The sequence below is a fragment of the Raphanus sativus genome, chromosome 5 (genome assembly GCF_000801105.2).
Source record: "Raphanus sativus cultivar WK10039 chromosome 5, ASM80110v3, whole genome shotgun sequence".
NCBI lineage: Eukaryota > Viridiplantae > Streptophyta > Magnoliopsida > Brassicales > Brassicaceae > Raphanus > Raphanus sativus.
Genome location: NC_079515.1, coordinates 13,431,787 through 13,456,828, shown reverse-complemented (window position 1 = coordinate 13,456,828; position 25,042 = coordinate 13,431,787). Strand labels below are relative to the sequence as shown.

Genomic DNA, 25,042 nt, shown 5'->3' with positions numbered 1-25,042 from the left:
ATGTACCTTGTCGGGTCCCTCCGTTGGTGTTGACTGGAACGTACTGGTTGACCCTTTAAGCAATGCAGTTGCAGCAAATGCATTTGGTGAGGAGGAGTGTCCTGAAAACCCTTGTGGGGAGACAGCAGGCTTGTTAGGGGAGCATGTGGGTGTCGTGGTTACAGAAGGGAGGCGGGGGAGACAGATTGGTGTGGTGGTGTCAACCGGTGAGGGGGACAATGGTGGAGGAGGAGAGTGAAGAAGCGCTGAGGAATCATAGATGGGGAGGTGGTTATCAGGTCCGAACATGAGCTCTAGAGGGGCTGGTTTCTCAAAAGGGGTGGAGTCAAACTGGGGTAAGGTACCAATTAGAGCGTATTGTTGTGAAGGGCTTCCTTGAGTGGGGTTAAACGCTTCAGATGGGGGCTGGTGGGTGGGAGATGTGTGCGTAGAGACATGGTTAGGTGACCTTGGAGAGACTGTCTGCTGGTCAGTAGGTAGGTGGTCTGGAGCTCCTGGCTCATTGGTTGGGGGTTGAGCAGATATGACGTGGTCATTAGCATTTGGGCTACGTGACCCGTGGACGGGAGAGTTGTGGTCACTTGCTGTCAGGTGGGGTTCCTGAGTCTCTGAGTAGTTGTGGTCATGAGAGTTGTGGTTGGTTGTAATTTGTGTGGGAGTAGATGGGACAGAGTCCTGGGGGTTCTGAGTTTGGTGGTCGGGTGAAGCATGGACAGGAGAGGTTAGGGGGGATGGTGATTTGTGGTTATGGGTTGGGTGGTCAGAGAGGGCTGTGTCGTGGTTGGAATGGATAGAAGAGTGGTGGGCAGGAGAGTGGTGGTCAGGAGAAAGATGGGTGGTAGTATGCTACTGCATCTGGTATTGGCTGAGGATGGGAGACTGAGAACCCAGTATGACGTCACCAGTCTTCTGTTCCTTTTAACAGAAATGAGAAAAGATGGCGAGGGTATGTATATACAAGAAAAAACTCAAAAATGTTGTAGATATGAGTGTGGTTATGCGGGAAGGAAATGATACCCGATTGTTCTGTGGGGATTGAGGTGTGCTCTTGCGACGATGCTTGACAAGTAACTTTGAAAGTAAAGAACCAGATGTGCTCCTTTTCCGCTTGCGATTTATTAGAGAGTTCACACGACCCTTAAGACGCTCGTTGGAAGCTGTAAGTGTTGATACAGATGCTTTCAGTGAAGCAGTTACTTCTTCCACCTCAGTCACTTTGGCTTCCAGTAAAGTCACTCTGTCATCTACTAACTCGTTAGTGGGGACCGTGTTTGAGGTGGAAGCAGCAAACAAACGGGTGATGCGACGTTGTGATGTGGTAGCGGCTCTTTTCTTTAAAACTTTCTTTGGTTTGAGTTTTGACACTTTCCTTTTCTGCGGAACAGTGTGCTTCTTGTGTGGAGGTTCTTTCTCTGCTTCTTGTGGTGGAGTCACTTTGAATACAGGTTCCGAGCAGTCTCCTCCAGGCCAGATGTAGTTGGTGAAGTGATGGTTGTTTGCTATCAGCTGCTCCATGTATGCAACCTTCTCGTCTGCAACTGCATTTGGCCAAACACCCCACCGGGTTGTGGTCCTCGGACGATAGGGATATATGGACTCACAGTGAGCTGCAACAAACAATGAATCTCTTAAAGAACTTCTTCACACACTTAACAAATACAGTTTTAACAAACTTCGAAAATGAGAACACCGACTACAAATGTCAAAAAAAATAAGAGAAATATACTTACTGATGGGTCCGCTTCTGCGATAAGAACATAGTCTAGCTTGATGGAGGGATGGTTATGCCAGTTCCGCTATGTATGCTCCATAAAGATAAGTTCGTTCAGAGGAACAGGGATCTTCAACCGCAACGATGGTATAGCTCTGAAAGCGAGTAGCTGCAGTGCTAGCGGGAACCCTGTGAGACGAAATGATTCTTGTTTGAGCTTATCGACAAGCATACGAACGAGGTCTGCAACAGGTTTCCCTTTCTCGAACTTTGGTGGTTTCATACATCGTACAGTGTGGACGAAGGATTCGCGGCCCCATGGGAAATTCAGGAAAGCATCCAGGTCGTCTAACATCGAAACATACCTAAGTGTTGGACGGTGGATCTGCTGTGAGGCAATCAACACTCCATCCACGATTATTAGGAGGGCTAGCCGGATACGCCTCCACTCATCCATTTCAATGGTGATGTTGTTGTACTTGCCAATTAGTCTCTTCCATATCGAATCTTTGTGTGCATCCTTATGCTTGTAGGAACCCTTCTTGTTGTGGTCTGGTGGTTCGTACCCCTCTGGGAAAGCTCCACAGTTGAGACCGGTTATGGTTCCAAATTCTTCAAGACCAAACTTCAGTGGGTCGCTACCAAACACGGTCCACAAAGTGTGTTCATCATCGGAGAGCAGCTGTCGGGAGAGAAGGCAGTGTATGAGCTTGCATGAAACGGGGCACTGTCGCAAGGGGAGATCGAACAGTTTTCCAAAAGAAGACTCTCTAATCCTTGTAAACTCAGAAGAACCGCGTAGCACGTGGCGGAGAAAGGTAAGGATGTTAGGCCTTGAGTAGATGTTCAGACGGCGACAGGGGAATCTATCAGTTGCAAACAACCTCATGGGGAGACGGTGGTCTATGGCGTCCTCTGCAGAATCTGTAAAAACAAAAGAAGTTAGTTAAAGGATCGTGGGGGGGGGGTGTACTATAAACGGAGACGGAGGGGGTTAGCTAAACGGAAATTACCTTCCATCAGCGGCGGTGGAACGAAAGACAGGTTTAAATACGGCGGCGGTTGAACGGGAACGGAGGAGAGTGAACAGAAACGAGAATCGATGGACGAAATTACGGGGAAACTAACTATTTACTGAGAGTTGCTTAGTGGTTTTGGCATTTTCTTGAATCTGGTAATCTAAATCAACGGGGGAAAAGTGAAAATTAGGGTTTTCCACTTCGAAACCAAACAATAAAGAAGTGAGAGAGGATGAGTTGAATTTCGAAACAAGAGCCAAAAGACATAAAGTTTAATTGTTTTCAAAATAGAAAATACAAACAATTTTCTTGGTTTCGAACTAAGCATTAAGAGACTAGTTAGGATGTTTCGATAATATTAGCTTAGAGTTAGTTTAGTTAGGAAAAGGAGGAAGTGTGTAAATGAGGGTCATATTGGTCATTTCGCATGGAGAAAGTGTGTGGAGAAGTCAATGTGACTGTGTGCGTAATTGAAAATTGGTAATGTGCCTGTGGGGGTAATATTCTCCTAAAAAAAGGAGTAGATGATTTATGACTGAAAGGATTATGATCTTGACAGGTCCATGAGTCCTAACCTTGGATGGATGTACTCACAAACTTTTATGCTTGCTCCCTTGGTGAAAATGCCAGCAAGCTGATCTTCACTTCTTGTGTATCAAGGTAGTATGATCTATTGTTCCACAGCTTGTCTAACCTTGTGACAATTCACCTCAATGTGTTTGGTCCTCTCATGAAACATTGAGTTTGATGCCATATGAATAACAGCCTGATTATCACAATGCATATTGATTGGTGTTGTTATCTCTATGACCAAATCTTCTAGAAGGTTTCTGATCCAAATGAGTTTACTAGTGAGCTGACTCATTACCCTATACTCTGCTTCAGCACTTCAACATGATATCACTTTTTGTTTCTTGATCTTCCAAATTATTAAATTGCCTCCAATGAAGGTGTAATAGCTTATTCTAGACCTTATGTCCAATCTATCACCAGCTCAGTCTGCATCAAAATATGCCACAATCTTTGTGCTCTTGTTGCAGGTAATCCATAGACTTTGACCTGGAGCTTATTTGAGATACCTCGTGATCCTTTCCACCATATTCCAGTGATGAACTTTAGGAGTTTGTATATGCTGACGGCTGACTTGATTCACAGCAAAACATTATATGTGGTCTTGTAACAGTTAGATAGATCAAATTCCAAACTATTCTCCTATAGAGTTTAACATCTACAAATGGCCCATCTTCAAATCCCCCCTCACGCAATACTTTGTACCCTTCTTCAAGTGGAGTTTTGGCTATTCTTCCTCAACGCTTTCCCACCTCATTTAAAAGATCAAGTTTATAATTTCTTTGGGATAAGAAGAGCCCCTATTTGGAGCGGCGTATTTCAATCCATAAGAAGTACTTTAAATCACCCAGATTTTTAATATCAGATGCAGATTTAAGAAGCTTTGATTGAGATGATACCTTCCTTGTCACTTTCTAGTGATTATGATACCATCAACATAAACCAGAATCACCATAATTCCTTGCTTGCTTGAGAGAGTGAAGAGCGTGTGATCGTTTGATTTTACAAACCCTCTTACATTCAAGGTTGTTCTCAGCTTGTGGTACCAAGCTCTAGGTGACTACTTTAATCCATATATTTCCTTCTTCAATCTAACCAGATTATCTGGCTTAACTAGATGTTCTAATCCAGGAAGAGGGTGCATATACACTCCATCTACAAGCTCTCCTTGTAGGAATGCATTCTTCACATCTTATATGTTTGAGTGAATCCTATTGCAACCAATATATTTTTGCGCCTCTCCACTTTTCCATTTTGCTACATAATTGATGGACTGCTTCTTCAGTTCCGTGAGGACTAGAAGATCCCCTGGTTTCCTTACTCTCCTTAGGTTGACTTATTCCAAAACTTTCTAGAATGGTTCTCAAATTGTTTTCCCTATCCGAGGGTCCATGTGAGAGAACTCTAAGATTTTTCCAACTCTTCTCATCATAGTATCCCTTGGATTCCGCAAACTTCATATCTCTTGAAACAAGAACCCTTCTAGACTCTGGTACATATCACATATACCCCTTTTGTGTGTGAGAGTATCCAATGAACATGGCCTTTACACTCTTGCTTCAAATTTGTTTCTCTGCTCACCTGGTGTCAAGACATAACAAACACACCCAAACATATGAAATTTATCTATAGGTGGTTTAATTTTATTTAGTACCTGAAAGGATGAGACATCTTGGAGAATCTTGGTTAGAATTATATTGATGAACATTGGTGTGGAACATCATGCTTCTTGCAACCTCCATAAGATGTCTATTCTTCCTTTCAGCCATCTTATTTTCTTGTGGTGTGTAAGGACGGCTTAATTGATGGATGATTCCATGTTTTGTTAAGCAATGTTTGAAAGCATGGCTTGTGTATTCTCTACCATTATTTGACCTAATTTTGATCTTAGCATTGAAATGGTTAGATACAAAGTTCTGAAAGTTGATGAAAGCTTCTAATACTCTATCTTTAGTTTGAATCAAAGTTAGCCAAGCATATTTCAAATTTTCATCTATGAAAGTGATGAAGTACCTATGGTTTTCTCTAGATACATAAGGTGCTGTCCAAAAAGAATACAAGCTTCACAACTTTCATTTCTAAAAGATAGATTAGGCAACATCAATCCTAAGGTGCGAGAGTAGGGTGACCTAATCTAGCCTGCCACAATGCATTATTAGCTAAAACAGGTATGGAACTAAAAGCAGTAGATAAAGTAGATCTAACGTTGGTGTCTTCAAGCACATACAAGTCCCTTTAGCTCACAACCTTTCCAAGCATCTTACTAGTCTCAATATCCTAGAAATGAACATCACTAGGACTGAAAATAACTTTACAGTTGAGATCAGTAGTGGCCTTTTTCAAAGAAAGTAAGTAAGATGCAAAAGTTGGTATTTAAAATGCTTTAGATTCTTTTTCAAACAGTTTCAGGTTTCCTATACCTCGAATAGGTATTCTATCACCATTTGCAATCACAACATCACCTAAAACAGGCTCTATATTGCTAATGAGACTAGAACCCTTAATCATATGATGGGATGCTCATGAATCTACAATCACCGGTTTAGCAATTTGTAATGAATTTAAACATTTACTACTAATGTTACCAGAGTTTGCATTGAGTGCTGTGATGAGAGTCTCAATGTTTGACTTGCGGATGAAAGCATCAGCATTAGGAAGCTGAGAAGTATCTCCCAGAGCATGAGAAGTAGACACCATAGACTTTCCAGCCTTATTGTTATGCACGGCTTTATGAGTTCTAGCTTGGCTGAACTTGTTTGTTGAGGATGGTCGAAGGTGAGTATGGAGAATTCAACAGTTGCTTTTGGAGTGTTCCTACTTCTTTCAATGTTCACAAGTCACACGTATGTCTCCTCCAGGTTTGTAAGCTGATTTTTTTCCACTGTGTCTCCACCTTCTCAGCCTTGCTAGCCATAGATAGCTCCCCTTTCCACCAAACAGCCCATCTGAGCCTAGTTCCTTTTGAAGCTGAACGCATACATCATCCCTGGTTGATGCAGTCATGATATCAACTGATGATATTCTCATATAAAATGTCAGGAATGAGAACGTGGTCCAGAAGCTGAAGCAATATCTAGAACCGTAGCTGTACCAGAAGCCAATCGGATGCACAACTCAACAAACCAGAGAACCAACTTGGACATATGTTCATTCAACCGGGAAGTCTTTCTCAATGAACCCAATTTTCATGCATTCTACACGCATCAAGGTTTCAGGTACAGTTGTAATCACATTAAGAGCTTCAATTATCAGAAAGATATGAATTTTACAATCCGGAGGTTTTCCAGTCCATCTATCTGCGAATACAGGCCTTTACAAGTGTATTCCAGCCCAACCAAGGTACGGCCTGAACCAAAACCAATTAGATACTTAAAGATGGATCTCTTATCTTTCAAACAATCTCAATTCGAGGAGAAATGGTTATAGAAATTTAAAGTTATGCTTAATTTAGCAAAACTGGTCAAACCAGCTCTCAACTTGGCTAATCTCGAACATGTCACATTCAAGGCAACTCCATTTCTTTTTATTGCTTGATGAGCTCGTGGTAGAGATTCTCCAAGTGATTAATTTGGTTCCAAAACAGCTCACTTACCTACCCAAACTGTCTAGATACAAGGAACCTCACATATTTCCTTATTTGGCCAAGATCAAGCAATAATGGCCATACCATTCAAACCATGGATTGAGTTATTATTTATTCTGAATTATTATTCTCATTTATGTTGATTTATTTGTATTTGAGCAGCCTTGGTCGAGCTTATATAAGCTTTTGCATTTGCTTCTTTGTAACCTGACTTGAAATAATGAATGAAAATGGAACTTTTTGTTTCCTTTTGATGTTTTCTCTTGTAAAACTTTGTTTTAATTGTCTTGTCGAGGCTAGTACTTCCAAGAGCTTGAGTATTTGAGCTGTAACAAAGGCCATACACAGACTTTGTGGTGCTCTTCGACTCATCATCATGATATCTATCCCTTAGCTTAAGATATGTTTATTCAGAAGTTTTGTGAGCCTTTGATAGCTTATGCTTGTATCATATTTGATATCAGAGCTAAAAGCTCATATCATCTATCATTTGTTTTTGTTTTGTTTCATTCTATTCTAAAAAAAACCAAAATATTTTTTTAACATCTTTCTTTCTTTTCTGTTTTATTTTTCTAAGTTTCTTTAAAAAAAAAGGGTATATATATATATAAAGAGAAGATATGGAAAACCAACCCAACAACAGCAACATAGCAAACATCATTGGAGTCTTTAAATGCAAGAAGATTATAATTTTGCAGGAAGATCAGATCCTCTTGAGTACTTTAAATGGGAGCACACGATGAAAGAGTTCTTCAACTTTTGTGGCCGTCCAGATTTTGTGAAGGTGTTCATTGTAGCTGATCAACTCATCAACCACGCTCAAAACTGGTGGAGACAATATAATTCTGGCCATTTTCGACAACCAACTTGGGATGAGATGAAGAATCTCTTAAGGAAACAATGCATCTCACGTGATCAGTATCATGAAATTCGGAGGGCAGTTTCGTACGCTTTGCCAAGATGATAAAACGGTCATGGAGTATCAAAGTAAATAAAGTGTCTCCGCATTTGGCTCAATCCAGGAGTAATGAATGAGGATGTCATGGACCAGTTTTTTTATGGACTGAAAGATGAGATATGTGTGCACATACAACGATACACATGTTGTGATTTAGAAGAGCTATTTCAACGAGCAGTCCAAGTTGAGATTGACACTAAAGAGCCTGAGCCGCCTGATCCACCAGATGAGTCTCCATTTCCAAAAGATCCCACTGAAAAAGAAGAGCCATCAGAAGTGGTCCAACAGCATTCAAGTGAGACCACCATGTCGCATAAACAAGTTTTGAGGACAAATTTTTTTGAAGAAAGAGGGAATGATGCAGTCCTGATATCAACTGATGATATTCTCATATCAAGTGTCAGGAATGAAGACTTGGTCATTAAACCAGAAGCTGGAGAAATATCTAAAACCGTAGCTGTAACAAAGGTCAATCAGATGCACAACTCAACAAACCAGAGAACCAACCAGGACGTATGTTCATTTAAAACGGCATATCTCACAAGCCGAGAAGTCTTTCTCCATGAACCCAATTTTCATGGATTCTACACACATCAAGGTTTCAAGTACAATTGGAATCACATTAAAAGCTTCAAGTATCAGAAAGTTATGAATTTTAGAATCTGAAGGTTTTTCAGCCCATCTAACCAGTGTTCGAAAATGCGCCCTACGCAGCCACCTATACGGTTGATATACGCTATGCGGCCATGCAACGTATCGAATTCAGCATATGAAGCTTAATATACGGTTTCTTAAAAAACGAACGTGTATATACGCCGAACAATCCGCATATACGGTGGCGTCTAAGCGTTTACCATTTTTCTTGCTCAAAAAAATAAAGTTATATAAAGTCGTAAATACATAATTAAATGAAGATGAATCAAAAATTAAAAACTACGTCGTTTAGCTTAGGTTTTTAAGTTAACCGTAATTACCAATTCACGTTCAGCTCATTGTCTTCTCTGGCTACCAAAAAATCTAGTCCCCAACACCTTCACTTTATCGCTTTCTATCTCCACCAAAGGTATTATTTTGATTTATGTTCTTTTTTCTTGTTTCTGTACACAAGGTTGTTTTTGTTTTGAATACTATAATACCTGATGTTTATTTGTTGGAATCTATTTTCATTAGCAGTGTTCAATATAATGTTTGATGAGTGGAACCTTTTTATAATTTATAGTGCGAATTATGGTAGTTGTAAATTACGATCAGTTTTATCTTACTATACATTTGTTTTCCCAAAAATTGCAGAAAATCATTCAAGACTTATTATTTTGATTTGAATATGAGGATATATTTTTGGAAACTTAGGTATTTTATTTTAAGAATTCAGTATTGGAAACTTTATGTTTTTAGTATTAATATTATTTTATTTTCATATTAATGATATATATATATATATAAATATATATATGTCCATGTATATCCCGTTTAGGTGTCCGTGTATACAGTTAGGCGCTAGATATTAGGTTATCGTGAAGGGAGCGCACTGGCGAATACAAACCTTTACAAACTCGTGGTAGAGATTCTCCAAGTGATTAATTTGGTTCTAAAACAGCTCACTTACCTCTCCAAGCTGTCTAGATACAAAGAACCTCACAGATTTCCTAACTTGGCCAAGATCAAGCAATAATGGCCATACCATTCAAACCATGGTAGAGATTCTCCAAGTGATTCATTTGGTTCCAACACAGCTCACTTACCTCTCCAAGCTGTCTATATTATTCTCATTTATGTTGATTTATTTGTACTTGACCAGCCTTTGTCGAGCTTATATAACCTCTTGCATTTGATTCTTCGTAACCAGACTTGAAATAATGGATGAAAATGAAACTTTTGTTTCCCTTTAAAGTTTTCTCTTGTAATTTTTTTTTCTCGTCTTGTTGAGACCACTACCTCCAAGAGCTTGAGTATTTGAGTTGTATCAAAGGCCATCCGCAGTCTTTGTGGTGCTCTTCGACCTATCATCATCATACTATCTATCTGCTAGCTTAAAGATTTATTAATTCAAGAGTTTTGTGAGATTTTGATAGCTTAGGCTTTTATCATTGGTTGAAGTTCCTTAGCTCTCAAGATGTGCTTAATCACATCATTGAAGCTCAGATTGAGTGTGAGGAGTAAGCCAAAGACCTAGTCTTAGCATTCTAAGCTTAGACCACAACTGAAAAAACTGCCCAAGGTGCTTGGTAAAGTCCATCTCCTTCTGCTTCAAGTTGTTAATTTTCCTCTTTACTTCAAAGATTCAGATCAGGTTTGAAGTATTTACATAAACCTTGTGTAAGGTATCCCACAACTACTTTACGGTTTCACAGTGAGAGTAAGACTCCATAATATGAGTATCAAGTGAGCTTTGTAAGATAGACAGCACCATAAGATTCTCCTGACCCCATTTGCCTTCATCTACCACTACAATCTCCTTGTGATCTTTCCCTTGAATGATTTGTCTTGGTGCTGCACCTGAGGTGATGTGCTCCCATAGACCTCTTCCTCCAAGGGCGGTCTTGGTCAATCTTGACTAAGTAATGTAGTTTACCTCTTTTAGGGTAACCAGCATCACACTGGCTTGCGATGCTCCATATTCTCTTGTTATTGTCCAACGTGTAAAATAAGATACCAAGAAGACGAGAGCCAAAGGACAAGAAACATTTAGTCAAAAAATATTCGGAAATAGCAACCAGCTTCTTATCGACCATCCTTACCTGTCACATGACTTGCACCAGCCTGCTTCCTTAATTTCTTTAAATGATCATGTGATTGTCAGAAGCTGCCTGCCTACATGTTTATTAAGTAAATCACATGCTGGTCACAAGCTACTTGCTTCAGCTGCTTGTGATTAAGCATGTCTCTAGCTGTCAAGTCTCAGCTTTGTTTTGTGCTGAGTGAAACCCACCTCTGAAGCAACCTCTCAGTCATTTAAATCTTTTTTTTTCACCATCTTGACCACAAGAAAATCAGAGAAAAACTTTCAGAAAAATCAGAGAGAAAAGAAAGAAAATCTGACAGAAAAATGAGAGAAAAATTCAGAGAAAATTCTGAAAAGAGATCTGAGCATGGAAGAATCTTTCTAACCTTCTTGTGCCCTGGATCAGTGGATGTGGTGTGTGAAATATTTGTAGATGGTCCAAGAGATTCATGAGATCAGTCCACAATTTCAGTTTATTATTAAACCAGTAAGAGCTTCAAATCAGTTTGTTTACATCAATTTGATCACACCAGTTTAGATTGGAACTGGCTGACTGAGTGTTTGATCTTCCTGTCCGGATTAATTTCTTAAGCCCTTATGTGGATTGATAGTATTTCGGTTCATGGTCGCCTAGCATCTAAACAACTTAGCTGAATTGATTTATCTTTGAATCGAATGAACTGATCTTAGCTAATTTAACCAAACTGATCATGGTCTGAACTAAACCTTTCTGAACCGAACTATCAGAGCTGAGTTGAATTTCTTCCGGAACTGGACTGATGAATCTCATGTTCTAACCGTTCTGTTTTAATTTAGATACCCGGGGAGAGTGATCGGACAAGCCGGATCGATCATGCCTTTTCCTCATTCTGTTTTGGGAGTCATCAACAGATTGTGAAAGTTTAGCTTGAGGTCGAGTCTAGTCGTCCTTAGCCAATCTCATGGATTTAAAGGTGAGTCTAGATAGATGATTGATGAGTTTTAGGAATGTGTATTGCTTGATTAAAATTACTTATTTTGCTTGATTGTTAAGCAAGTCACTTAACCTATAACTAGATTTTGATCCGCACGTCCGTGCGGATATTTTTTTTTATAGAATACATTGTTTTTCATGTCAATATTAGAATTGGAAAAAAACTGGAATCCAAAAAAATTGAATCGATCCCGATCCAAAAAGAAGTACCAAAACCCGAACCGAAATTGATTAAATACCAAAATTTTGGTATTTAGAAAACTAAAATCGAATCAGATCCGAACCGAAGTATTTCTGATTTCTGAATGTATTCGAAATAGATTTATAAACTTATATATATTATCTTTTTAGATTTAATGTATATAAAATATTCAGAATATATATGTTACTTTTAAGTTGGTTTAAATAATTAAAAATATATATAAATAGTCAAATGTAAATATCTAAAATAGTTAAAATATATTCAAAACACCAATATATTTTTTCAAAACACATCTCGATATTTAAGTATATAATTATGGCGATGTGTTTACTTGTGTAAACACTTAAAAAATATTAAGAATTATTCTTTGAGGTTTATTCTTTGACGTTAGTACTTGTTCTCAAGTACTTATATATATATATATATATGTCTGTGTATTATTAAATAAAGGGAAGTTTAGTAGAATGACTCAAATTAGTTTATAAATTACTAAAATAACTCTTAAAAGTTTAAAATTCTTAACATTATTTAATGGTCGAAAATACCCTTGACTATAATTATGATCAAAAAGCAATATTACAAAAGTGCCATTTAAAATTATTAAAAAAAATTGACGGCAGACTTATTTAACGGAAAAACAAATCTATCGTAAGATAAATATGTCATATTAAATTGTTGTAAATTTTATATCTGCCATGTATTTGGTGGCTGACTTTTATGTTACGACAGAGTTTTTAAGCTGACAGATTTGTGTGGCCGATTTAAGATTGTTGATAGATTTATCTATTTTAATCTGTCATATGTAGTAACCGATTTGTTGAAGTGAAACGTTTTTTTTTTTGAAGTAGTCAGATTTTTGAGACAGATATGTTTATAAGAAATAGACATAAATTTTTCTGATAGATATGTTTTCCCGATTTAAATTGACGGCAGACTTTTGTATTCATTTGGTGGCAGATTTTTTAAATTGTTATCTTTGACGACAGACTTTTAAATAAACTTTAATTACTAGAGTGGGACACAATTCGAATTTCTGGCTAAATTCAACTAAATTTTGATTTAATCTAAATGGGATCTCGGTTTAGATTGATTGAATTTGGTTTTAATTAACTTTAAAATTTGATTTAGAGTTATTTTCGGTTTAAATTAATTTAAACCAATTTGAAACCTTGGTTTAATCTTAAGAGATTATGACCATGTTATCTCAAATTAGGTTTTACGTTCTTTGGTGTCTTCTTCCTCTGATCTTTCACTCAGAAACACGTGGTCCACTTTCATGGTGACTTACAACTGCAACTTTTAATCCGGATTGAGGAGATAGTAATAGAACACATAATTCTCGTGTGTGGAAAGTTGAGAAAACTAAGTGGTTATTTGAAAGTTGAGAACACATAATTCTCATCTTCCACGTAACGTCGGTTCCTTTCTAATGAGCAATCTTTTTTTAGCTTTTTCAGGTTTATCATATGAAGAGGAAAGTAGTTTGCTATTGGTGTCTCAGTAATATGTTTATTACAAGTTGCAAAAGTTGCATCGCTACATCAAGTTACATAAATAATTCTCGTGTTCATATTATTACATCCTAGGATTTGGATTTGTACAGTAGAACGATATCTTTTTCTTTACTCTTATACACAACTTGATCTTGACCAATCGATACTAATACATCTTCTGATGAGATCATATCATCAAAGGAAAATATGAGTATTTGTCACATCGTCATTTTCTCGTTCTCTAGTTTCTTCTTCTCTTCTTCCAGATCACCTTACCAAGATTCAAAACAGAGCAAAAGAATATTACTACTTTGGAAAAAAAAAGCTTAGAAAGACTTGTTACTCTTACTTAAGAACAAGTCGTCTAAGAAGACGCGAAGACAAGTTTATCTCAAGTTGTTGTCATCTCTCTGGTCAGAAGGAACAACTTTTGGAAGCACTGTATTGATTTTCTAGCGACTCTGTCAGACAAATCACCCTGCAAAAGCGAGGAAGGAAGATCACAAACCTGCAAAAGCGAGGAAGGAAGATCACGAACCAGCAAACAATTTGAATCAAATCAGTGAAACAAGAGTTAACAATAACTGTGAATATTTAGTAGCATTGGTTCTTCTTAAGCTATCAAACCGATCCCAAGTAAAGAGTGTTAAAACACAATCAAAACATTACTTACCACATTAGAGAAACATAGTGTTTATGAGAGAAGATGACTGGACAGTGACTAATCCTGAAGAAATTAAAGGGATTGTAGAGATCTCCCATCTGATGATGATTGTGTGGTTTAAAAATCACCATAGAAGTTAAAGGATAAGGTGAAAAAGATGGTTGCCGGTAGAGATAACGGAGAAGGTGTAGACAAAGTGGCGGAGGTGAATGCGAGTTAGGGTTAGCGAGTAGGGTTCTTTGTCTGCGACGGAGACTACGTCTTCAGCCAAGAATAAAAGGAGATTCTGGTTTTTTGAAAAATAATAAAATCTATTTCTTTTTTTGGTCAAAATAATGACAGGGATGTTTGTGTAATTTTGCTTGATATATGTGTTATTCTAGTAATTATAAAATTTTAAGAGTTAGTTGAGTCATTACATATATAATTAGAGTCATTGTAAGTAATTTCTCTTAAATATATGAATATAAATCATGTGAAGTCTTATTGTATATTCACTCTTCTGAAAGTTCCCGCATTACCGTGAATTGGTCCTGTGATACGGAACAAGGTCGCGAAGACATGATGATGGGGTCGCACCCTGGAGGCCGTGTAACTGGATGCAGCTTTAGATGTTTGATCTTGGAATATCTGATGGATATGATGATTATATTTATTTTCACCCCAGGCTCGGTTAGCCTTGGTGGTTATACGGGTTTAACATATATCTATATTTATTTATTAAAGTATGAGTGAATGGCGGGTATCGTGGATGAGATGTTTAAGATAAGATTCACTTCGACGGAATGGTAGAACTTATATATATAGTTATGGAATATATTTTCACTGCATACAAATTGAGTTTATTGCTTGGGATATTATCATATGTGCTGGGTGTGGGATTAGACTCACTAAGTAAACTAGTTACTCATGACTCACTTGTGATGCAGGTAACCAGTATATGGGAGACCTTAACCAGTAGACGGGAGACCTTACTCTAGGACGGGAAGGAAGAACATTAGCCAGTGGTAGTTTTATTATCCTTGCAAAATCGTTTTGATATTTCTTATGTATAAGATTTGTTGACGGAAAACCTCGAGGTGGATTTGTAACAAATTTTGCAAGATGATTTTGAATGATATATATGTATAAAGAATGTTTTTAAATTACGGGTTCCATATGACATTAGTCCTTGTCTGGATGAATAAACTATCGTGTATTGCTTTGTCGGGTTGAAAAGCCTAAGGTGATATCTGATAGCAGCGTTGGTGTTCTTTAGTTGTTGGTCTAAGGCGATCAGAAGTATTCTGAGAACCTCAGATCGACCATCTAGGAACATCGACCATGTCATTTCCGGTCATCTACAATCGGGAGTGTCACAGGGCTAATCCTTCATATCCTATTTGAACCATAAACCTAAGAGGGTGAATTACTCATACATAGCAAAGTAAAACATAGAAATAGATAAATAAAATTGTATAGATAGAAAGATAAGAAATCTGGAGTTCCAAGACAATCTCTAAAAGAGTTATGCTCTTTTCTCCAACTCTAAACCCAAAATCTTTTGCTGCGAAAATATGAAAGTATGAAAGCATGTGTTGCCTAATACAATGGCAAAGCACTTAAATATTAAGTTAAAATTGTCAGGGGCATTCTTGTAATTTGGTTAAGTTTTGGGCTTCAAGTCGGCTGTGACCAAAGTGGGTTTATGCGCGTTCGCTATCGACCGATAGCACTAGGTGTGCATCGATCGATTATAATCTCTCAGTGTAGACCCATATGTGTTGGTCGATGGTCATCTTCGGTGAAATCTCTAAATTACTCTGAAATGCTCCAAAATCTCCACTTTACTTCAAATAACTCCTGAATTTGTAAACATACATAACAGACTCCAAAACATAATAAGTATATCTAAAAACTTTTATATACCATGGTTGACATCAGGTAAATTCCATGGTATATCAATTCCCCCCAGACTTAGCATTTTACTTGTTCTCAAGCAAAACAATCAGCAGTCTCTCTGAAAAAGGTTTGAAAACTGTAGAGACTCACAAAGTTTAAAACGCATAATCACTCTATCAAATAAGTCATAACCACAGAAGCACATTATACAATATTCTAGTATAGCAACCAAATTCATTTAGCCAGCAACTTAGCAAATCATGTCTGACAATCCCCTCTACTAACTTCATTTCTTACATAAATAAAAGTGCAGACTTTACCTTGGGAGTATTGATCAACAGACAATTGAATTCTTACTCAAGCAAGTTTCTGAACACACAGGTAGTCTTCTCTGATCCATTTCTTACCTCTTTTTCTCTCTTCTCTAAATATTTATAGTTTCAGTTTCAACGAATGTTGATGCTAATGTAGTCATCTTGTTCATCTTGTTGACTTGACTACTTTTGTAGCTCTATTTTTGTCAAAGTGTAGCGAATAATGAGTCATAGGAGACATTCATACCCCTCGTTTCCATACTATGTGATCATTCCTTTCAGATTTAGAATATGAGGTCAAAGGTAATTTATCTATTTGTCTGCCTCATCCAGGAAATCATTTCAATTTTTTAATATTTTTATTATATATATTTAAACTTTTTATAATGGTTATTATAAAATATTTCAGTAAAAACAATTTTTGAATATATATATATATATATTTTTGAATCAGTTTTTGATATAAATCAATTTTAATTATTATTTTGATTTTTGAAATATATATAAATTTAAAAATTTTATGATTATTTTAGATAAAAGTTTTTTTAAATAATTAGATTGGACATTTTCATATATTTTAAAATTGTTCCAAAACTGTTCCAGATAAATAGTTTCTTATAATAATTCTAATTTTTTATATATAGTTTTTATTGTTATTTATGTTTTCGGACAATTTTCAAAGATATTTTGATCTTAATAATATAAATATTAGTTTCTTTGTATCGCTTGATGGGTTGTGTTCTTAGGAGTTGTTTTCGACTTAATATTTGCCATATCTCTTTTGATTTTGGATTCCAGTGTATCATCTAAACTATTAAAGCTGAAGTACATTTTGTACTTAGCCCAGACTTTTCCTAAATAATTACCATTGTATGCCACTGAACTAAACCATATTTAATACTTAAATTAAACCACTTAAATTTAATTAAACAGTTAACCAAACATACATAATTACTACATTTCAAATAAACCGAACTGCTCAATATAATCAAATCTAAACAGTTATGACACGTATTTATTAAAATCTAACATTCCAAATTAGGAATAATAATAAGAATATTCTCAATTATATCAACTTTACTATCAAGCAACATCTAACTATAAATTAGGGATACTAATACCTAATAATAGCATGCAATATATCAATATTTATATATATCTACACAACTTCTCAGTTTTGATTGGGAACAAGAATATATCGTTTGACGACTTCGGAGATATTTAGAGATAAAGTTTGTTGTTATAAAAGACTAAAAGTAAAACAAAATAGTTTTTTTTGCTAATAAAAAAAGACTACGTTGTTTGTTTTTCTGGAAAGAAAATCAACATACACTTAATGAGCTTTCATTCTTATTCATATCTATATTATTAAAATTGAATATTAAAATTGAAATATAAATTAAATTTGTTTGAAAATATCGATAACAATTTTTAAAAAATGTTTATTGAAAATTTGGATAATAGTTTTTTTAAAATAGGTTTGTCTGAAAATATGAATAAAATTTTTAAAAAAAGATTTGTTTGGAAATATGAATAGCAGTATAAAAAGATATAATGTTGTTTGAAAATATAGATAATAGTATATTAAGGAAATAATGAATTTATGTTATTAAGAAAAAGTCACAGGAAGATTTCAAATCAAAATAATAATTTAAAGTTTATTTATATCAAAAATTGATTCAAATATATATATATATATATATATATTCAAACATTTATTTTTACTAAAATATTTTCCAATAACCATTATTAAAAAATGTTTCCAATTAGTTAAAAAATATACTCATGCGGAGGGAGTATATGTTTTATTTTCCATATTCAATTCAAAATATAGATATATGTAATTATTTAGATGATACTAAAATATTATTAATTATATGTTTGCTATGTTTTTAAAGGAAAAAATAGATTGTGAACTAGGGGTGGGCGTTCGGATACCCATTCGGGTTTGGTTTGGGTCTGTATGGGTTCGAGTTTCCGGGGTCAAAGATTTCAGTCACATTCGAATATTTCTAAATTTTGGTTCGGATTCAATTCGGATCTTTACGGGTTTGTTCGGGTTCAGATAACCCATTCAAATTATTTTTAAAATTTTTTAATACTTTAAATTTTTCAAAATATATAAACAAAATAATATATTACATATAAATTTGAATAACATATATCAAAATGCCTGAACTTAGCATATAAATTGGTTTGATTTAAATATGTGGATAGAGAATCAATAATTATTTTAATTATTTTTGGTGTTTTAAATATACTTTAACTATTTTAGATATTACATTTGACTATTTATATATATTTTCAATTATTTAAACCAAATTAAAAGTACCATATATATTCTGGATGTTTTTATATACATCAAATGTAAAAAAATATATAAGTATATAAATTTATTTTGAATACATTTGGGTATCCGAAATACTTCGGTTCGATGGATTTAGTTTCAATTCTCTAAATACCAAAATTTTGAAATTTAAATCAATTTCGGTTTAGATTTAATTCTTTTTGGATCGAGATCGGTTCGATTTTTTGGATTTTGGTTTTTTGCCCAACTCTAATATTGACATGAAAAAAATATTTTATAAAAATATACACCCGCACGCCCGTGCGAGTCAAAATCTAGTTTCTTTAAATGGTGTTTTTCCTTTAATCAAAAATGTTGATTCAATTTATTCGATGACAAATTCTGATACAAAAGAGAAAAAAAAACTTTTCTAGTCTTTTTCAATTCTCACATAAACAAGAAATACAGATGTACCAGGAAACATAGTTAGAGAGACAGTTTTCTAAGCATGAGAAATGTCTCTGCCAAAGAGTCCAGCTATACCTTTCTCAGGGTCACTTTGCTTCACAATGGACTCACCAACCAAAACCTGTAAGTAAAAATATCAGTCATCTAATTAAAACTTGCACAAGTTACCAAACAGCCTTTTGATAGATTATATATAGTCAAAGCTTTACCGCTTTAACTCCAGCAGCTTGTACATAGGCAATGTCATCAGGTGTAAACAGACCGGATTCTCCAACCACCTTAAACCCACATAAAAGAATCAGCACGCTCAGAACTCAGGAAGATGTGAAAAGACACAAATGGAAACTAGAACTACTTACAATCATGTCTTTCTCGCGGATTTGTCTACCATGCTCTCCTTCAAGAAGCTTCTTTGTATTACTAATGTCCACTATAAATGTTTCTAAACACACAAAAACTTCTATTGTCAGTCTCCTTAACTCAGCTAAACTTTCAAGAACTAGGCATATGTACAAAAGCTTCTTCATTACCAAGGCTTCGGTTATTGATGCCAACCAGCTCGATCCCTTCTATTCCAAGAACACGACCCATCTCTCTCTCATCGTGTACCTGATTGAGAGCCATGCTTGTTAAGAGCGAAACTAAAAGGAATACTAACTCTCAGCAAAAAAATCAGAGCAAGGAAAAAGACAGACCTCAACAAGGGCAGCCAAACCAAGCTTCTTGCAGAGCTGAAGCATGTAGGTTATTTCCAGGTCAGTCAATATAGCAGCAATAAGCAATACTGCATCAGCGCCTTTAGTCCGAGCATAGTAGATCTGCCATGCGTCTACAACAAACTCTTTGCATAATAGGGGACACTGCAGTAATTGAAAAGCATAGCTTACCAAAAATATTGTCTTCATCACGAAGCACATAAAAGAAAGAACCAGAATACCTTCACACCAGCGCTTCTTATTGCTTCCAAGTTTTCAAAGCCTCCCTGTCGAACCAAATCAAATGCTTAAGAATTGCAAATGTGAATAAGATATCTGCAACTGAATACACGAACAAGTGAAACCTTGAAAAACTTCTGGTCTGTCAAAACACTAAGACATGCTGCACCGCCTCTTTCATAAGCTTGAGCAATCTCGACCTGTAAGCAACACAATCCAGATGAATCATGAAGACCTTTTTAGGTCTAGATATAAGAACAATAGCGAACCATTTTGGGGAATCAACCAAAAAAAAAAAAGATGTTGATATATTTCCACAAGGCCAAACTGCAGATGGAAAAGACTACAACTCTTCTTCGACCTTAACTAGCTTAATAAATATATTCGAGAAAGACAATATTTATGATTACCGGGTCAAAATTCTCTTTAAAGATTCCCCTACTTGGAGAAGCCTTCTTAACCTCAGCAATCAAAGCAGGGAAGCCAGTTCTTTGATGAGCCATCCTAAGCGCACCGACGAAATCTCTAGTAGGAGGAGCATTCTCTACAGCTTTCTTTAACGCCTCAAGTGGGTTCAGTTCCTTCATCTGAAAAGGACAATCGCCATTAGCAAAAAACCCCAAAAAGTAATTGTAAAGAGAAAAAAAAAAACTCTAACCCGGGAAACTTCTTGGGCTTTGAACCATGTAATCTCCTCCAAGATGTTAGTGGGAGAAGAATCAGCAGTATGCAATCTCAACTCAAATGGTCCAGAATAACCCAACGGGGCCGTGCTTGGTGGTTTTCTCCTAATCCTAATCCCTTGGCTAATGGCTACTTCATTCTGATACATATCTACTTCCCATTCTTTGATTCTAACATCATTTTTCTACTGAAGAAGAAGAAGATGCAACACCTACGCTCTCCTTCAAATCCAAAAAGGCAACTACTATCAGCAAGAGATCGAATTAGTCGAGACAAAATCGAGCATGAGAAAATGCGACAGAGGGAATAAAAGTAGGCGAGGCACCTGTTGAGCACGGATGGCGAAAAGCGACGGAGCTCTAGAATTGATCCTCCTGTCCATGGCAAGACCTGAAACCGAACGTCCGATGGAGACAGAACCGATACGGTGATACAGAGAAGGTGAAACGGGGAGTCTCTGTCCTACACTTTGAACCGGAACTAGTCCCTCCATTGCCGGAAAATGGTTCTCTGCTTTTGGGAGTTTATGAGATTCCGGTTAAGAATGACAAATTCAATTTATTTAAGAATGTATTTTTGGTAGTTTTGGGTGATTAACACGTGGGTTAATAGACACACCAACGTAAGATGGCTACGGCCAAGTTTTGGGCTGGTTGGTGAAAGCTGAACAGATTGTTATTAGTCCAACACTTGATGCCATCATCTTCCTACATTTTGGGATAAGTTTGTGAAGCAATGGGGGAAAGAAACCCAAAGGAAATTAGGTGGAAAATATTTTCGTTTTTGTAAGAACATCTTAAATGTTACTATTTTCTTTTTAAGCCAATATTTTTGCAAACCCCCCCCCCCCCCCCCCCCCCCGGCCTGTAAATGAGTCTGTTTCTCTCGAGACCCCATCAACGGAAAAAGTGCCTATTTCAACATGAACTTTACGCGTCGTGCCTATTTCTTCACGAACTTTGTAGTAGTGCATATTTCACACTGAACTAAACAATTTTTTTAAAATACTATATGAACTTTATGCGCCGTGTCTATTCCTTCACGAACTTTATAGTAGTGCGTATTTCACACTGAACTAAACAAAAATAAAAAAATACTACAAAGACTCTCAAAATCGTGCTTATTTTAATATTGAGTGTTAAATGTGTTAGTCATCCGTTAATTTATCAAAACAACGTTATTTTGTATAAATTTTGTGAAATTAAAAATTAAAAATAAAAAATAAAATATACGTTCAAAATCGTGCTTATATATATTGACTGTCAAAGGTAATAGTCATCATTGAATTTATCAAAAAACTATTTTGGATGCATTCTATGAAATCATCCGTCGTTTTTTAATTTTTTCAATTTTACAAAAAAATCTGTCCAAAATGATGTTTTGATAAATTAATGTATGACTAACACATTTCACTTGCTGACAAAGAAAGACTAACACTTTTGACGGTCAATATATATATATATATATAATCACGATTTTGAGTGTCAAAAGTGTTAGTATTTTTTTGTCAGCAAATCAAAGGTGTTAGTCATATATATATGTACATTAACCGTCAAAAGTATTAGTATTTTTCTGTTTAGAAAATCAAAAGTGTTAGTCATACATTAATTTATCAAAATAACGGATGACTAACACTTTTAACCATCAAATATAAATAATAACGATTTTGAGAGTCTATGTAGTATTTTCTCAAGACTAACACTTTTGACAGTCAATATATATATATATATATATACCGTTAAAAGTGTTAGTCATACATTAATTTATCAAAACAATGTCATTTTGGATAGATTTTGTAAAATTAAAAAATGACGAATAATTTCATAGAATTTAACCAAAATAAAGTCTTTTGGTAAATTAAAGGATGAATGTTACATTTGACAGTAAATATATATAAGCACGATTTTAAGAGTAAATTTTATTTTGATTTTTAGTTTCACAAAATTTATTCAAAATGACGCTATTTTGATAAATTAACGGATGATTAACACATTTAATGTTCAATATTGAAATAAGCACGATTTTGAGAGTCTATGTAGTATTTTTTTATTTTTGTTTAGTTCAATGTGAAATACGCACTACTATAAAGTTCGTGAAGGAATAGACACTACGCATAAAGTTCATATAGTATTTTAAAAAATTTGTTTAGTTTAGTGTGAAATACGCACTACTACAAAGTTCGTGAAGGAATAGGCACGACGCGTAAAGTTCATGTTGAAATAGGCACTTTTTCCCCCCATCAACATAGCAAACTCTGGAATTATCCATAGGATGCCATTCAAAAAGCGCTGAAACCTTATTTTGTGCTTGTTGATCCGTTAACTAACCCTCTGCTCATAAATCTCTTTCTATTTAGTTATGCATAACAACTCTTGTGGATTACCATCTTTATTCTTATGAATCTTACCATTCTTGTTTTTCCATATATACCACATAATTCATGAGAAATAATTAAAATCATAATACTTCAGGAGTCTCCGGAACAAATAATCAACATTTCAAAAAGCGAGACCGATGGAAAGATCCTCGAATTGGAAGGAATCTTCGAAAGGACTCAATTGGACATTCAAATATTATATGGTTAATGGATTCCTCCTCCACATCAAATATACTACACTGTATATCACAATCCATTCCGTTAGATTGCTATTTTTCGTAACCGGTAAACTGCCTGATATAATTTACCATACAAAATGCCTCAATTTTGGTGAACAGTTCAGTCTCCATGTTGCGCAAGCCAAGGTTTGGTATCTGGGCTATAAAATTTTAGTCTTTGTCCCTTATCCAGACATTGTGATTATATTATATATCCAGATTTTACTGTGTAATTACCCGGTGAAGTAAAATGTCACATGTACGATCGATGACACCGACCAATCGGTAAACCTTTAATGATCTTCTGGATAAACATATGCACTAATATATATATATATATTCTAAGATTCAGGTGATCCATCTTTAAAATAAGATTTAAAACTGATATTTATTTTTTGGTATTACTAATTTTGGACGAATACTTCTATATTTAAAATCAAGTTTTATGCTATTTTGGTAAATTTTCCAAAAAATCTTAGTTATTATGACTCAAACCCGTGATTTGTTTGGGCTGCATCTCAAACTCATGACTTCTCATTTATGTGTGATTTTTTTTAAGAATAGACTATCTATTAGAGTTGGTCACATTACACTTTCATTCATTACTAATCTGATATTAAATAAAACACATTATTAAATACACAAATCAAACTGACATATTATTTAAATATTGTTACCTTGATCTTTTCAAATGGTTTCCTATATTTTCGAAATTGATATCTCCTTAAATACTATTATTTTCCATAATATCATAAATAATATCATCTAATTAATATACTTGATAGCATATTTGGATTGAATATATATCAATAATTTAATGTTGTAATAGTATACTTTCATATCCATCTATATATTAAAAGAGAAGTACATTTGCCACATGTCGCTCATACAGAGCTTCTCAGCAGAAATCTGGCGTTCCTATTGGTTGATTTTTTGGAATTTCTTTTTTGATTTATTTTTTGTGCTCGAGATGCTAATAGGAAAATAACACTAATTGCTAATCTCATAAATTATAACTTGCGCAATAATATAATAAATACGTGTATTAATAAGTTTCATTATTACAAATTCGGTAAACCATTTACTTTTGATATCATATTTATTATATTGCTTAATGACATTTAACTATTTGTATCTAAATAGGAAACTTATTTTTATTAACTTACCTTACTAATATTGATTATTTGTGCAAGTTAAAATCATATTATATGCATATCATTTTATGACAATACAAATTTAATATCTTTCCTTAAACGATTTCATTATTTATTGTAAAAATATTACCTTGGTGTCATTAATATGAGAACATTCACTTTATATATAGAGATGAATCTAGAGGTCTTAAAACACAAACATTCTTCCCTTTTTATCGTACAATGGCAATGGTGCGAACCTCCGAAAATGCTGACAAGGGAGAAGGAACGTGTTATGGTCCTTGCAGCCACAAATCGGCCTTTTGACCTTGACGAGGCTGTCATTAGACGGTTGCCTCGTAGGTAAATTTATAAATGACTATCAAGTCTATAAGTTCTGTGTTTGGTCAAACTGAAATGACTGTTATAGGCAGTGAAACTGTAACGCCCCGACCCGTCCACGGCTAATGGGCTACCCACGCCCGCTCTCTCGGCCCGTGGGCCCCATCCCATCTGACGGTCGGTCGTTAATTTTCCAAGGCCCGAAATCATTGTTTACTAACCCTGCAATCACCATCCGACCTTTCCCCGTGCTGAGCAATTGAGCAAATCTTCTGGTCTGATTGGAATCCTCCTGATCATATTTGGTCTGGTGCATCTTGGGTCTCCTAGATAAGATGGAAATGTCTCCAATTCGTGGTAGCATTGATGGCTAACTCTCTGATGAGTTATGGCTCCAAGTGTGAATACATTCCGGATAAGGAAAGTTGTGGTTAATGAAGATCCTCTTGATCATGTGGTCTCTGGTGCATGGCATGGAATGGTCTGACTCTTATGGATCATTAGATGA

The 25,042-nt window shown here is 35.5% G+C and overlaps 2 protein-coding genes across 3 annotated transcripts; both read right to left on the bottom strand.

The window, feature by feature from the left end:
* Positions 1 to 1,796: 1,796 nt before the first annotated feature.
* LOC108858261 (uncharacterized) lies at positions 1,797 to 5,997 on the bottom strand. Its single transcript, XM_056985684.1, has 2 exons — positions 5,886 to 5,997; positions 1,797 to 2,635 (listed from the first exon to the last, which is right to left on the bottom strand). The coding sequence occupies exons 1-2, from the start codon at positions 5,995 to 5,997 to the stop codon at positions 1,797 to 1,799; spliced, it is 951 nt and encodes a 316-aa protein (XP_056841664.1).
* A 12,719-nt stretch (positions 5,998 to 18,716) lies between these two features.
* Positions 18,717 to 21,185, bottom strand: LOC108837222 (indole-3-glycerol phosphate synthase, chloroplastic). 2 transcript variants are annotated; one of them, XM_057010737.1, is made up of 10 exons: positions 20,790 to 21,185; positions 20,439 to 20,705; positions 20,191 to 20,367; positions 19,906 to 19,980; positions 19,783 to 19,827; positions 19,541 to 19,705; positions 19,376 to 19,454; positions 19,205 to 19,287; positions 19,055 to 19,123; positions 18,717 to 18,966 (listed from the first exon to the last, which is right to left on the bottom strand). In XM_057010737.1, exons 2-10 carry the CDS (start codon positions 20,610 to 20,612, stop codon positions 18,880 to 18,882), a joined length of 954 nt encoding a protein of 317 aa, XP_056866717.1. In that variant the 5' UTR covers positions 20,613 to 20,705; positions 20,790 to 21,185; the 3' UTR covers positions 18,717 to 18,879. The 2 variants fall into 2 exon arrangements, with proteins under 2 accessions (XP_056866717.1, XP_018465788.2); XM_018610286.2 differs by having other exon boundaries at positions 20,439 to 20,685; positions 20,790 to 21,183.
* Between the last annotated feature and the right edge of the window lie 3,857 nt (positions 21,186 to 25,042).

Excerpts from the sequence above, each read along its gene's own strand:
- LOC108858261 (XM_056985684.1), bottom strand. The coding sequence starts at position 5,997 with ATGGTGTCTACTTCTCATGCTCTGGGAGATACTTCTCAGCTTCCTAAT. Across the intron at positions 2,636-5,885 it reads AGCACTCAATGCAAACTCTG|ATTCTGCAGAGGACGCCATA; the intron begins GTAACATTAGTA and ends TTGTTTTTACAG.
- LOC108837222 (XM_057010737.1), bottom strand. The coding sequence starts at position 20,612 with ATGTATCAGAATGAAGTAGCCATTAGCCAAGGGATTAGGATTAGGAGA. Across the intron at positions 19,828-19,905 it reads CAGACCAGAAGTTTTTCAAG|GGAGGCTTTGAAAACTTGGA; the intron begins GTTTCACTTGTT and ends TTGGTTCGACAG. Across the intron at positions 19,288-19,375 it reads CATCAATAACCGAAGCCTTG|AAACATTTATAGTGGACATT; the intron begins GTAATGAAGAAG and ends TTGTGTGTTTAG.